This window comes from Erpetoichthys calabaricus, chromosome 1 (assembly GCF_900747795.2).
Source record: "Erpetoichthys calabaricus chromosome 1, fErpCal1.3, whole genome shotgun sequence".
Lineage (NCBI taxonomy): Eukaryota > Metazoa > Chordata > Cladistia > Polypteriformes > Polypteridae > Erpetoichthys > Erpetoichthys calabaricus.
The window spans coordinates 321,935,638-321,951,872 of NC_041394.2; the positions used below are offsets into that span (position 1 = coordinate 321,935,638).

The 16,235-nt window shown below is 36.3% G+C and overlaps 1 protein-coding gene across 1 annotated transcript; it reads right to left on the bottom strand.

Moving 5' to 3' along the window:
* Nucleotides 1-529: 529 nt before the first annotated feature.
* On the bottom strand, nucleotides 530-15,481 carry LOC114662953 (tripartite motif-containing protein 16-like). The gene is made up of 6 exons (XM_028816739.2): nucleotides 14,899-15,481; nucleotides 14,563-14,658; nucleotides 6,272-6,505; nucleotides 5,911-6,070; nucleotides 2,030-2,095; nucleotides 530-1,381 (listed from the first exon to the last, which is right to left on the bottom strand). Exons 1-6 carry the CDS (start codon nucleotides 15,475-15,477, stop codon nucleotides 840-842), a joined length of 1,677 nt encoding a protein of 558 aa, XP_028672572.1. The 5' UTR covers nucleotides 15,478-15,481; the 3' UTR covers nucleotides 530-839.
* Between the last annotated feature and the right edge of the window lie 754 nt (nucleotides 15,482-16,235).

Here is a 16,235-nt window from a genome sequence, read left to right on the forward strand (position 1 = left end):
CTGGAACTACAATGTCCATACAGAAGTTGATGTAGTCAGTAGTGCAGTCAACAACCTCCTCAATGTTCAGTCAACAACCTCCTAAATGTTCTCACTATATGATCCCTGCAGGATATCTCAGTCCGTAGTTACAAAGCAGTCTCTCAGAGCCTGCTCTGCCTCAGGGGACCACTTCCTGAATGAGCGTGTGGTTGTAGATAGCTCCCTCACTCTTGGTTTGTAGTGAGGCTGAAGCAGAACCAGGTTATGATCAGCTTTCCAAAGGTCAGGCAGCAGGGTGGCACTGTTTGCGTCCTTAATGTTTGCATACAGTAGGTCAATAATCCTATTTCCCCGGGTGTTACAATCCACATACTGGGAGAAGGCAGGTAATGTTTTGTCCAGTGTCACATGGTTAAAATCTCCAGAGATTAGCACAAGCGCCTCGGGGTGCTGTGTTTATAGTTTAGCAACAGCTGAGTAGATGATGTCACCTGCTATCTCCACGTCTGCACGAGGAGGGATGTAAACAAGAGGAACTCGTTACACCATGCCAAGTGGATATGTCAAAAAACATGCAAAACAGGTTTTGATTTGTGTTTATTGGGTGCACTGTGGAGATCAAAAAAGATTAATACAGAACATTGGAAATCTTCAACTGACTGGATCATCATGCTGTACCTCATAAAACAATTTATTGAGGAACAAGATGAAAACCCCAAACACACACTGAATTTTGCCTAATTCACTTGTGTTTCATCCCATTGTTCCTACTACTTCTTGTTATCATCTTTGTCATCGCATGAGGACAATAATGTTATAGTACACAAACAGCCAGAGTGACTAGTATGGAATACCTGTCATTGGCTAGACGTCTTTAACTGGCAAATTGTTACACTGGATTCAAATTCAACCCAAAACCCAGGATAAAGGGGCTCAGTGAATGAGGCTTTGAATGTGTACAGAAGAGTCATGGTGTCTGAGATGCTATAAAATGACAATAAACCAGAAGGAATGTCTAAATACACTCCTATTCTGGGGCTGTAAGATTCAGAGATTACAGTTGCTGTGTAGTTGTGACACACAGAATAACCATAGTCAGAGCACCACAAACACCATGACATGTCATTATCTCCAATTCGACACTCATCATCTTCTCCTTTCCTGCAAATCCCTTTGTATGTTACTCCAATCTCAACCTCCCTTCCATTCCATTCCACCTCCCAATAACTGCGGGTCCCAGTCAAAGCCTGTGCACACAGAACCTGCTCCCAGTAGTCAAATCTGTTAGGATGATCAGGATACTGGCTCTCTGCTCCATCATATGTGACCTTCCTATTCCCTTCAGAAAGAGTGAGGAATATGTTTGCTGTGTTGGGGTCAAGGGTGAGGTCACAGGCATCTGAATGAGAAAAAGAAAATCAAAAAGGTAAAAACACTCCTAAGAAGAGACACTAAGACAATAGGTTTCACAAGAAGAGACTCAAGACACTATGGTAAGCGGTAAGCAAAGAGGACAGAAATAGTCAAACTGGATCTACACCTCCCATCATGTTTTCAAATGCCATGTCTTGGTCTGGTTTATTGATACAAGTAATTTACAAGATTCATACGTCTTGTTTTTTGTAATCATTAAATGTCTTGAACCTCTGATTTTTCAGTAGGATGTTCTTACACAGTTTTCCAGCAATACAAAGTAACTATATTTAAAAATGTGTGCAGCTTTCCTATATTCTGTCCTTTGCGGAATAAAAAAATATTGCGATCGGGGCTCCAGTATGTGTGTGACAGATGAACCCAGCTGAGTCAGATACTCTCATACTTATTTTTGTCTTACTTTTACATTTGTAGGAGATGTAGATCCCAGATTCCTATGTAGGGCGCCTCTGATCTGAACTTGTCTGGCCCAGGATGCAACTGATACAGAATCCATACCACATTCAGCACATCTAGACTTTATATAGCAAAAATGTATAACACACCACTCTTCACACAAAGTTTGAGAAAGGACTTTCATTCAGTTTCTCAATTGAACTAGTCATTAACTTACATTGTAAAAATTCCTCTCGGCTTTGAGGTGGCGGAGATTGCAAGATGTAAAGAGATGTTTCTGCCCCTGAATAAAAAAAAAAATTAAAAAAATAATAATAATTCTTATAGAAAGTACTTCCATACTATGCAACACCCCATGTGTGAGATGTGAAAACATGACACCTTGAACTTAAAGGTTATCATAAACTGTTTGGAGGTCTGTTTAGTTGTCATGCAAAAACAGCTAAAATAGTTTTCACAAAACTTTGCAAGTGTTTTACGATTAGAACAGCTTAAAACATAGGCTATATGTTGTGTCAAGGAGAGTGGTTATATTGGGAGTGGGTAACCCAAAACCCAGTGCTGACATGGGGACTACAGTTCCCATCAGGCAGTAGGAGTGCTCTGTTTGCTGATGGAAGATTGCCTTCAGCATGCATAAAGTTTTGTAGCAGCTGAAGCACAATCTGATCAAAGACCACAGCTTTTGTCTAAGAGTACATAGATAGATAGATAGATAGATAGATAGATAGATAGATAGATAGATAGATAGATAGATAGATAGATAGATAGATAGATAGATAGATAGATAGATACTTTATTAATCCCAAGGGGAAATTCACATACTCCAGCAGCAGCATACTGATAAAGAAAATATTACATTAAAGAGTGATAACAATGCAGGTATACATTTTTGTATAATATTGTTTTATCTCATTATGGGTTGTGTTTAGACATGCTAAATATCACATCAAATCTAATGAACCTAATGTTCTTATGGCGATAAAGTTTATTTTGGTCAATTCTGCATCCACCTACACAATGTACCCTGATTAATAGCTGAATGGTAACTTAACTAAAGATTTAGTAAAATTTGGCAGCTTTACTGACTCCAAAAACTGTGCCTTTCTGTCATAAAAATTAAATTGACTAATGACACAGTAACTCGACTGTTTAAACCTGTGCCCCCCACATGTTAACATGTTGATACGGGTTGGATGATTTTTCCATCTTGTCCCTTAGAAAAGCTTTTACTAATTTAGCTTTAATACAGGTTATGTTGACTGTCTCACAATTATAAAGGTCGAACATTTGCTGGCTTCTGGTTTTTAGGAATAATAGATCTCCAAAAATAGAGTTTCTTAAGTCTGATTTAGGGGACCCACTCAACTATGGTTGTTAATTTACATTTTAATTAGAAGGTAATTCTTGGTTTTAAAAAATGTCGCATTTAGTTAGGTGACTTTTTGTTATTCTCATTTTGCTGTGCTCCTCTCCATCAGGGTGGATTTTGTTTTACTGTTTAAATTGTTGTGTTGACCATTGTGCATTTAGTAACCACATGGTCCTCACTTTTTCCTTTTATCTCTATCTGAATATTTGAATCAAACAGCTAACTTTATCATGCACACAGGCACAAACTGCACCAGTTTAGATACTTTATTGACAGCTACCTTCCTAATAGCATTTACAGTTTTTACAGTTGGTTAAATGCACTTCTCAATTCCAAGCTCACTTTTCCAAAACTCATTAATACATTTTACATTCTTTTTTTCTCATTTAATTTTACATTCTTTCTACACAAAATGCATTCAGGGACTACATGTCTCCAAAATTCATGGAACGCTTTTCTCACTCAAACTCAAAGACCAAAAGAACTTTGTATATTTACAGCCCCATTCTGTACATACTTAAATATTCCTTTCAAAACTGTTAAACTTAAGCTCAAAAGCAAACAAAAGACAAAATTGATTGAGACAGGGTTTTCTTCATTTACACAGTTAAGTCTAAATTTTGTGTACTAACAAATGTCCATTTCACAACTGATTACCAATTTAGATGAAGATGTATCCATGTATTTTTATCCAGTGTTGCTAGGATCTCTAGAAAAGGTGGTGCCTTTGGCATGATTTGTAGGAACAATATGGACTCACCCGGACAAAGAAAAGTGGTTGGGAGAGGAGTAAGAGTGGGCTGAAGAGGAAGAGGAATGCATATGCATGGTGTAAGAGTACAGAGAGGATGATAAACATCGATCTTGTCATCAATCATGTCATAAATGATGGGCTGTCAAAGAGAAAGGCTGGGTTCAGAGTGCAGCAAAATCTGCCATGTTCTACAGTTGCCGCAATTGTGAGAATTTTCCAGCAGGCCATTAGATAATTTGTGCATTCAGTAATTTGGTCAACTACAGTTAACTTTGTTAACTCTTAAGTTTTTAACTATGCTACTGGTAAAGATGGTACAAACTATGCAATAAAAATTAGTTTAAAGCATTAATCTGCCTCCCAAATAGGACACCAGCCCAATAAAAACTGGAAACCATACTGGGCTCTCAAATTCTAGATAAAAGCACTTTTACTAAGTGTTTATATAATAAAGATTTTCCTCATTACATATTCAGGAAATAATGTTCTCTGTTCTTAGTTGTGTTAGCCATTTTAATCTAATTTAATCACACTCTATAATGTCCTGATCACATTTCATGATCTCAATGCATTCCTTTGTGGCATATACAGATCACTTTGCTTGTGAAAATTCTTTTTGTTTTAATTACAGTGAAAAGTTTTGCTCTATCTCTAATATCTATTTCTGTATGTTTTCCACAAATCTTTAGACAAAATATAAGATAAAGGGAGCCATATTAAACTTATAATACCGTTTTTCTAAATTGCTATTTAATATATTTAAGAATTAAAAGTTACCCAACTTATCTGAATTGCCTGTGTGAAAACATAATTGCCCCCTTGGTTACTCACAAACTGAGAAAAGTACTATATAAATGCAATTTATTATTATAACTATTATTATTATTATTTAGGAAAAAAGTTAATGAAACTTTCCAGTCAGAGGAATGTTTTAATGTCATTTCTAAGCCTCTTAAACTACACTGCCCTACAGTAAATGCCATTATCTTTAAATGGAGAACATTTGGAAGAGCAGTGCGTCTTCACAGGATAAGTGACCCTAATTAAATTACCTCCAGGACACAGCGATGGTTCTTTCAGCAAATTCCAGAGTATCTTCGAACACCATCCAAAGAACCGCAGGCCAGTCTAGCCTCAGGTAAATGTGGTGTTCATGACTCCATGATAAGAAGAGGTTAAAATTAGATTCAGCAGAGTAACCCCAAGAGTAATATTATCTTGCATTTGCCATGAAACACCTGTATGATCCCTAAGTCTTTTGGAATAATGTTCATGTACAATGAGTCAAAAATAAAACTCTTTGGAAATATATATATTATTTCTGGCATAAAGCCAGTATAGAGTTTGATAGTAAAAGCATCATACCTACTAAAATACATGGGCATGGTACTGTGATGGTGTTTTGCTGCCACAGAATGTGCAAGACTTCCTATTATTTAAGGACCCATTAATTCTGCACTCTAAAGGAGAATGGCTGGTCATCTGTCTATGACCTGAAGCTGAAACATAATTGAATTATGCAGCAGTACAATAACACAAACTACAAAAACAAGTCTGAAGAAACAAGAATAATAACCTAGTTATTCTATTCTAGGTCAAGAATAGTGACCTAGTTTTGAACTCAATAGAGGTGCTTTTGCAGAACCTGAAGCAAGAAGTTCATGCTCACAAACTTACTAACATGTCTGACTAAAGTGGTTCTGCAAGGAAGAGTGGGCTTAAAATTCCTCAACAGTGATGTGAAAAACTAATATCAAATTAGGAGGCATTTAATTGTGATTATTGCTGTCTAAAGGTTCTACAACCAAGTATTAAAACTAACTTTCTTCCTGGAATAAAGAAAGTAATGATTTAAAAACTGTAGTTGTTTCTTCACTTAGGTTTCCTTTCTCTAATTTTGCATTTTGTCTAAAATCCTGTGGCCACACATTGTGTAAAATATGGGAAAAGGAGGATACTAAAGTTACTGTACCTGCTGGTGTGAATTTCTCTATTTTCCACTGCCAGATTTTGTCCAGGCATTTTTTAAGCTGGGACAGCTCCTTACTCACATTCTCAGTAGAGAAGTTTGAAGAGATAGTAAAACAAAGTGAATCTTTATCTTCAGGAGGGACACAGATAGATGATAAATTCTGTATGAACAGAGAAGGACAGATAATCTTCACAGAGAGGATATAAAATGATGTGGTTCAACAATTGAGGATGAAATAAGTGGATTTTATTTCTAGAAACATCTGCCTCAGGCTGATGAGACATCCTACACTTTGCTCCACTGGTTATGTATTTCAGCAAAGATTAATATGTTTAGATTCCCACATACATGTTAGCCTCACCTGGAGAAAGTGGTTGTTGTCGTCTATCTCTAAAAGCTCAGTCAGCTGAGCATCTTTTGCCTTCAGGTCCTCGATCTCTTTTACCAGTTGCTCAATTGCTACTTCAGCATTCCCCATTTCTCTGTTGTCTTGCTCTGTAATCCACTCTGTCACTTTCTTGCAGGTCTCCTCAATGCAGTTTATAAGATCAGCAAAGCTCTTGTTACTTTCCCACACCTCTTTGTCTGCAGAGATCTGATTGGATGAATGAAATCATTTTATTGAGTCACCTAATAAGATGAACAGCATGATTTTAATTCTTATGTTTATTATTTGTGTATTAACTTATTATTTCCTGCAATGGGTTGGCACCCTTCCCGGGATTGGTTCCTGCCTTGTGCCCTGTGTTGGCTGGGATTGGCTCCAGCAGAACCCCGTGACCCTGTGTTCGGATTCAGCGGGTTGGAAAATGGATGGATGGATGGAACTTATTATTTCCAGCTTATTTTATGAGTGATACTGTGATTAATGCTGATGAATCACAGCATCAGAGTCTTAATGGAGCTTGGATGTTCTGCCCATTTTTGCATTCGTTTTATCTTTGAATTTAGGTTCCCACCCACATCTCATTGACCATGGAGACTTGGAGTTCTTCACTGATGCACTAATATGGATTCTCATCACAGATCCAGCTTGATTAAAGGGGAGCAGTCATGATTTTCTACCATTTAACAGCAAAAGGTACACTTTCATACAGTATGAGAACCTTGATAAAATTTCAGTGTAAACAATTGACAAAAAACAGTGAATCAGTGATATCACTGATAATATTGAGCTGGTGGAAGAGCTCAGATCTCAAGAATCAACACGACAATTAGGAGCCATCCATGCTGCCAACATTTTCAATTCTTCCACCAGTTCAATACAATGAAAGGCACTCACACGAAAGCATGTTTCTTTGTTAATAAAAGACAGAAAAAGTGACTGTTACACTATAAAATATGAATACAAAGAAATCAACTAAGGCATAAACAAACTTATAAATGTGGCATGTAATGGTAGAACATATTTGTATGTAAATCATTTGCAAAATGTTTTTAAGGTTATGGATTAGGAATTATTGATAAATGTAGTGCCAGCTTTCTTTGTGATGCAGACCTATGTATCTGCATTTTTAACTTTTTTTATAATAGAAAATGATGTCTGTAATCCTCCATGTCAACCAGTGGAATGCTAGATACTTTATTAATCCCAAGGAGCCTTTTAAAGATTTGAAGAGAAAGAGTTTTCACTTCTCTCATTTTTAGCTAATTTTTAAGATATTGTTCAACCAAATAACAATATAAAAACCAAAACAATCTCAATTGAGCACATACATGACTATAATTTTCTTCAAAATGAACTTTGAAAAAAATTTTAAACCCTTAGATTTGCTGCATTTCTGATCTGCCTAAAAGAATGGCCTTCTGGTTGGACATCTAAGGTTAGAATGATTCTTAATGCTGGGCGCTCATATCGAAATATGGTGTGGTTATCAGGTGTTTTAAGTAGCTAAGTGGTAAGTATATTCGTAAAATAAAAATCCCATTTTTATCAATGTTATTTAAATATATAAATGCAAAGCATCTGTTTAAGGGTACAATCACTTTGGCTTGCAGGATGGGAAAAACAGACAAGGTTTATTTCACATATAATTTCACTATTGCAAATTTGAAAAAAAAAATTGTTTGCTGTTTCAAACAGAAGTGCTGAAGAATTTATCATTTTTTATTTCTAATTTGTGTTTTTGACTGTTCCGTTTTGGAACTCACAAATTGAAGAGGTTACATTATTCATATTAATGTATGTATTACTGCTTCTGCAAATGGAGATTTGGCAACAGAAATGATTCAGCACTCTAATGATGACTTATTCTGACCTTGAAGTTATAATATGGGTTGACTTCAATTATGTGCCTTTGGAATGAATAATGAAAAACTTTCATCATTATGTGTTATGTTCTACTCATGGACACAACAAGCTGGACCTGCTTTATTGAAATGTTAAAGATTTCTTTCAGCTAAAACCTGTGGCACCATGAGAAAATCTGACAACAATCTGATATATCTTAATCCCATCTACAAACCTGTAATTAGATGGAAACCTGATGGAAACCGGGAATGAGGAAATGGAGCGTGGAAGCTTAAATGGCTTTGAATTACTGATTTCCAGGGACAGAGTGGGAAATGATGTGTGAGTCATATGGGGGCAATGTTGAGGGAGTCAGTCATTGCATCACAGCCTATATTAACTTCTGTGTTGACATAATTAAGCCTTCAAAAACAACATAAGAAACTTCACAAATGAGAGGAGACCATTCAGTCCTTAAATCCTATTTAGCTAACAGCTAAGCTGTTCCAATATCTGATCAAGATTCTTCATTAAGGTTATCAAGATTTCTGTTTCAGCTACATGCCTCGGTAGTTTTTCCTATAACTCTTTGCATGAAGAAGTGCTTCCTGGCATCAGTCTTATATACACTTCCCGTTAAATTTCCACTGATGTCCTTGAGTATGTGATTCACCCTTAAGCGTTCCGGAAATTTTGTAGCATACAGTTGCAAAATTCTTGCTTAAATTAATCCCACATGTTTGTTACAAAATGGTAAAGCATTGTAGCCTAAATGATCAATTGGAAAATAACAACATTAATTTATGTCGTTCTTTACCACCTTTTTGCAAGTGAAAGAATTTTTAGCATATCTAACGCTGCTGCATTCTTAGTTACACAATTGCTCAAATTAATTTTACATTTGTTACAAAGTGGTAAAAAGTCAAAAGTCACACTGTTCATTAAAAAATAATCAGAATCAATAATATATCACAATTATTACACAGTTCTTCCCTTTTGCCACATTTTCATGAAGAGATCAAAGGAAAATATACAGTAACATATTTTTTAAAAATATTAGTTATAAAAAAGTACCAATTCTTCTAAGTCAGTAAACCTCTCACAGTAAAGTAAAGACTTTCTAAGATCAACCTGGTGTGCTCCTGTCATCACATACTATGAAGAGTTTTTAAACCACAAGCACAAATAAGAATTAGAAAGAAGGCCCACTGTCATTTTTGTCATGATAGAATTTGTACGCACAGTGTAAAACAGTAAAGAATAACATATATTAATGGATTTAATTGCATTCCTCAATAATTGTATACAATAGACCTCTTTATTATTTTATAATTGCCCATACTGTATTTTATTTGCCATTTGTAAAGTATTAAAAATCCAAAAGTTATTGTAATTGAGAATTGAGAAAAAAACACTCATTGTAAAGTTGCCAAGTCTAGTCTGATACTCGTGATGATGATTTTCACACAAATGTTTGTGAATATATTCAATCCATAAAAAGTCAGTTTGCCTTCACAAACACTGTGCGATCATCCATTGTGTGTCTGTTTCTTGAAAATCCAATGAATGAGAAACTCAGATTGTCTGTCGGTGAATTGCATTTATCCAAAGCTGTATCAGTGACGCTTGGAGTTATTTAATCCTCCCAAACCTCATTAGCTCAATATTGACTGCAATCTTGTGTGACTAACAGCACCGCCAAGCTAATTAGAGACTGAATATGTAAAATACAAATCATCAAACACGTCAGTCCTTTTAAACGACAACGACGAGTATGACCAGTCTAACATTCTGATGAGGGATAACTAATCTGCAGGAGTGGCACTGGAGAATCCCACAGAAGCTGCAGCGTTCCTTTTGGTTGCTAAATATGCAATATACATTTGCGTATCAATATACTGTATAAAAGATTCTGACAATTCGCAAATATGTTCTATATAATTTTCAATTGTTGCCAAATGCGCTTTATGTTGCTGCGGAATACTTACTTGTTTTAAGTGTTTCAAATAAGACATTCACAAAATAATACATTCACATTTTTAAAGTGAATAATGCTATTAACATTTAAATATGCAATGTACAAGATTTAAATATGCGATGTGCTTGGTGTTGGTCTGCTAAAGTTTCACATTTTCTTCTTGTATAATTATAGATCAACTATTATTTCATGTATAAACTGCAGAAAAGACCGCCACTGCCTCAGTTACCTATTCTTCTGGATTATGACAATTAAATAGAACTCTTTAACTTTAACTTTTCAAAGTCGTCCAATGATACACAATACATCACCCGATTTTATGCTTAAAGATACAGTACTCAATCTGTCAATATTACATTCTCTTCAGTGCTTTTTGAGCTCTGGCTCTTAAAGTCTTGCTCTAAGCAGCTCTCTCCAGTTTTTCATTTGCTTTTTAACTGGTCTCTGACCTGTGGTATTGTACCTAATCTGTGGAAACAATCAATCATTATCCCTGTATCTAAGATTTCTAGGCCAAGCTGTTTAAATGACTACAGACCAGTGGCACTACATCTATTCCAATGAAATGCTTTGAACATTTGGTGAAAAACATTTTAATGAAAGAGACAAAGTCTTTTCAAGACAACAATCAATTTTCTTATTGTGCAAACAGAAGTGTGGAAGATGCTCTGCTTGTTATCTTACATCAAATCTACACCTTTCTTGATCAGCCTGGTTCATATGTCAGAGCACTATTTTTGGATTTTTTTTCAGCGTTCAATACTATACAGCCTCATATACTGATTGGGAAATTGAACAGTATGAATGTAAACCCATTTATTACACTATGGATTCAGAACTTTCTTTTAAACCGTTCACAGACAGTTAAAGTTCAGGACACTTTTTCAAAAGCTCTTCATTCAAACACAGGAAGTCCACAGGGGTGTGTCTTATCACCATTACTGTTTACTCTGTACACAAGTGACCTGAGACAGAACAATGACTACTGCTCCATTATCAAGTATGCGGATGACACCATGATCATAGGATGCATTTCTGGGGAGGATGAAAGTCACTATCTAAATCAAGTGGACTGTATGATAAATTGGTGCAATAAAAACTCTCTCACTCTGAATGTAAAAAAGACCAAAGAAATTATATTTGATTTTAAGAGACAGAAATCTGTATGTTCACCTATTGTAGTTCTGGGAGAGGAGGTAGAAATAGTGACTGAATATAAATACTTAGGAACTTATCTAGATAACAATCTTAACTGGAATACAAATACAAAAAAATTATTTTCTAAATGCAACCAGCGCTTATTTCTCCTCCATAACCTCAAACTATTTAAAGTAGACAAAGATTCACGTTGTCCTTCTATCGTAGTATGATCCAGTCTGTGATCACTTTCAGTTTCATTGCCTGGTTTAATAGTCTGACAAACCAAAACTCAAAAAAGCTCCAGCAGATTACAAAGTATGCAGCTAAAGTTATTGGGGCTGATGTACAGTAGATGATATGACTAGTGTGTGTCAGAGGGCAATGTTAAAGAAATTGGAAATCATCTCAATTGATGACAGACATCCTTTACATGTAGAACTAAAGTTCAGTAAATCAGGATGGATAATTGCTTTGAAAACACACACAAATCGCTCCAGAAACTCCTTTCTTCCTAGTGCCATACGACTTTTCAATAAGAAATATCAAAGATAATGATTAAGGTTGTTGATATATATATCCTGTAACCTTTTTTTTTTGGTGTAAATATGTATTATCTAACTGCCTTACCTTAACCTTTCTCGTTTCTATTTGTCTGTTTTATTTCATTCTGTCTGTTATTAGATGCAACTGATAAGGCAAATTTCATGTTTTCTTGTGTAAACATGACTAAATAAAGAAACCTTAAACCTTAAATCTGGTAGATTGACAATCATTTCTCAGGGCTGCTCAAATCTCATGAGTGCGCACATACTCGTGGATTGCCGAAGCCCTACCTTGAGTTAACGAGAAACATTTGGTGTTTGTGGAACCGACTGTGCCTTGATTGGATTGGAAGACAAGGCATATTCAAGTGAGGCATCCTCAGGTAAGTCTTGAATTCATAGGCACACTTTTTAAGTAGGATAAAGCAGCTGCAAGTGAATATCAGAGAGGCAGGGAAACACAACCTATACCATTATAGCAGGGGTTCCCAAGTTAGTGACCCTTGGGCGGCTCCCTGTTGTGCACGATTTCCTTCATACCATCTTCTTTTAATTGTACTCATACTCCCAAGTAAGCTGGTATTTCCAAGTTTCTTCCACCCAAGTTTTTTGGTGTCAATCCAAAAATTAGAGGCTGGTTATGTAATTTTTTTTACTGAATGAAGCATGGATTTGTGTCTTAGATGCATATTTTATAACATTCTTTATAATATTCTGGTTATTTAAGCCAGTATTTACTAATAAGGCCACTGAAATAGCTGACCTCTTGCCTTCATTGTTGTTGGCACAGGGGTCTACTTGCACATCATTAATTCTCAGTATTTGGATACAATTAAGACAGCAAACCCACAGAGTTTAATAAAAAAAAAGACAAAACAAACAGAAACACTTACAGATACAGCAAAAATAAACCTGTTTTGTAATTGCTCATACATGTAACTATGACATTAATGCATTATTATCAATGCAAAACAAAAGAATGAATAAAGGAATGTTCTGGAGTGTGAAACTGTATGAAACAAAAACCTGCAGCTTGGATGTACAGGACTTAACCTGAGAACATTACACTACTCTACTTATAAATCATAGGGTAATAATGCTGTATGTGCGTATGCGTTGAAGGGAGCACAAATAGTTGGTGTCTGGCCAATTGTGATGTGCCAGTGTGGACAAAAGTCCAGTTCCAATTTCTGGTGCCAGTCCATCCCCAATGCCAATGAGGAGCACTCTATCAAAGTGGGCTATGGCAAGTAATAGACAGAGGTCTGTAGTGCCAAAGGAAAGACTCAACAGTCTTACACTAATGCCTCTTGAAAGTGAGACTCTTCAACAACTGGATTTCACAGGAATCATAACGGAGTTGGCTACTAAGAACACTAGAATAAAAAAACCTATGAAGGTAAGGATATTTATTTTGGTATTGCACTATTTTGTGTTGTTCATTCACCTGAGGGTTTGTGGATGTTGTGGGTTGACTGGCCAGATAGCAGTAGCCAGCTATATACACTTAAGGAAGTGACCTTGTTCCTCATATTTTTTGCTGTTTGCAAAGGATTGCCACAGGTTATTCTTTCAGTCACTGTTCTTGATATCATACCATTGATTTAAAAGCCAGATTGTTGTTTCACTGGGCATATGTCCATGGCCCATAATATATTGATACATTGGTAATGTAAGTTAAAAGAAATGTGTGTGTCAAGAAATGTGTGATCTGCTTTTCATGCTTGTGGGTCACTAACTGAAGATAAAGTACAGAGAGGTAGGGCATTTGTAGTAAAGGGAAAGTCATAGAAGGTCTAAAGGTAGCCCCAGCTGAGAGGCTCCCAAGTTAGTTAATTAATCAAGCCATGGTGAAACCCTTTATGTGTTCTTTTACTCCATAATCTCTAGTGTGATTTTCTGTGATCTGGTGTGCTGGCCTGTTAACATCATTTCAACAGAGGCCCGCTGAGTCTACAAGCTGATTACAAATGGTATGTTGTTTCAGTTGTTTAAATTAGCTTATTGGTATGTGGGTCGTCCTTGTGTGGCATTCCTCCTAGGAACAAAATTCCAAAATCTAAGACTTTATCAAGAACAACAAAAAAACCCATTGGAGAGATAAAAAGTGTGAAAACACATACACACAAGAATACACTAAAATCAGACTATGGCTGTTAGACAGGAGCATGGGATATGGCGTCTGAATCAAGCCTAATAAGTGGGATGGCTTGCTCATGAACCCACAGTCCAAAATCGATCGTACAAGCACACACGCAAGTTTCTTTCATGCTCATTTTCAAATTCACTTATTCTGTAGCCACCACCAAATGAAGTGCTTGTTCAACCTCCTCCTGATTAAGCTCAAAGGGTTTCTTGGTCAAGATGTGGTTAAAACCCAGTTGGAGGCCATGTCATGTAATCTGACATCGTCAAGGCAACAACATCCAAAAACTGCAGTTGTTAAGGATGACATACTGTCTGACTCAAAGTAGCATTATACCTTCATCTGTAGCGGCAATTCTGCACAATAACTTGCTCACTGAAGTGAACGCTGTTGCACTACTCTACTGTAGGAAGTGACATGGTGCTGAATCTGGCAGGTGTAGGTTAAAAGCTTACAGATCCCCTGTATAGTGAATTCCAGGGTTAATAATGAAATATGATCTTGCATTTTTCAAATCTTATAGACTATACAGTCAGTTTAGCTAGCCAAGTGACCCACCACGAACCCTTCATTCATTTTAAATGCCCTCATTGTGTCATCCACCTTCAGCATTTACCTTAATGATGTCTATAGCATCTCTGATCTCCTCTACTTTCCTCAGTCGCAGCTGGAGTTTCTTCTTAATTTCTTTTAGCGTTGCCTCTAGCTGGCTCTGCAAGTGGGAATGCAACTGTTTAATAAGAAATGACTATCTCAGATGAAACCTAAGCCACAGTAAACCTAATGTGTATTGTTGATGTCTAACCATGTCATTCCAGGTAATTAAAAAATAATAATTCTTATACGTAATTATTATCTATGGGTCACATTGTATCTCAAAATGCCAAAAAGGTTTACAGTGAAAGTGACCAAGCACTTGTTTAACTAGCACTTGAACCTTAACCCCCATTACCTGGTTCTCTGCTCTCTGTGCATCAGATATTACCACATCATGATCCCTGTGTTCAGTCATTACACATGAATGGCAGATGCCACTCTGATCAGTCCTACAGAAAACTTCCAAGAACTTCTCATGCTTTGAGCACATTTTATGCTCCAGGTTTCTAGTCGGCTTCTCCACTTTATGTTTCTTCAGCGCCTCAGATTTCCTATGAGGCTGGAAGTGCATCTCACAGAAGGAAGCCAGGCAGGTCAGGCAGGTAAGGATGGCTTTCTGTTTTTTTGTAGGACATACATCACAAGGTATTTCCTCTGGTCCTGCAAAGTTTTCCAGTGAAGTAGAAATGAGTCTTACTGCCTTCAGTGCCTCAACAATATCAACCAATATGGCATTTTGGTGAAGCACAGGCTTTAAATCAAAGTGTTCTGCACACTGGGGACAGCTATACACTTCACTCTGATCCCATTTGACTTCAATGCAGCTCATGCAGTAATTGTGACCACATGGGATAGTCACTGGTGCCTTCAGGATCTCCAGACAAAGAGAGCAGATGAACTGATCCTGAGAAAGAGAAATATTTACTCCAGCCATTGTGTGTCAGAGAGAGAGACACAATCTGACGGAGAAGTGACTGTAGGGTGTGATTAATGTGTGACAGCTTCTGGTTCTAAATGCCATTCAGTGTTTCAAAATAAAAGCTTAGGTATTTGAAAGTAAATGTGTGCATTTACATCATTTGTTGGATCTTCAAAAATTGTATCACCTTTATTCTGTTATTGCAACATCACTTCTTAAATAAAAGTACACTTTATTTACAGTTTGTGGGTGAATGGCATGGAAACAGCACAAGTCAGATTCTGTGTCTTTCATAAAAACATTATATTCTTCTGCCAGTAGATGGGGAAGAAGAACTTTCTTTGTGAGGTGAGTCCCTGAAATACATACAGAGAACAGAACAGCAATTTAGTAGTTGACAAAAATTTCATTATGTATCTTAGATATTGTAAGAGATGGAAAAATACAAAAAAGCAATGTACAACTACTACAATAAATGAATATTTTAAAAATATATAAATTGTTACAAGCTTAGTCTAAATTGTCTGTTTTATTCATTGCTTCAGTTAACACACCAATTTTTTTCTCATTTTTTCATATTGCAAGTTTTCATCTCTGTACTCATTTAAAGTAGAATGCATACAAAGAATGAAAACAAGAAGAAACAGCAGTGCCTTTGAAGGCATGACAAATAAGCTGTTTTGACAATGTTAATGCAATGTCATTGGTTGGCAAGCAAAGGTTTCTTGTAAGTGGAAAGTAGGCATTTTCCAGGATTTTAGTTTGTGCATGTA

What these genes read in the sequence shown, in the direction of transcription:
- LOC114662953 (XM_028816739.2), bottom strand. Translation starts at nt 15,477, where the DNA reads ATGGCTGGAGTAAATATTTCTCTTTCTCAGGATCAGTTCATCTGCTCT. An exon ending in AGAGAAATTCACACCAGCAG is followed by an intron (nt 2,096 to 5,910) that starts GTACAGTAACTT and finishes TTTTTTATTCAG; the next exon opens with GGGCAGAAACATCTCTTTAC. An exon ending in CCGAGAGGAATTTTTACAAT is followed by an intron (nt 1,382 to 2,029) that starts GTAAGTTAATGA and finishes TTTCTCATTCAG; the next exon opens with ATGCCTGTGACCTCACCCTT.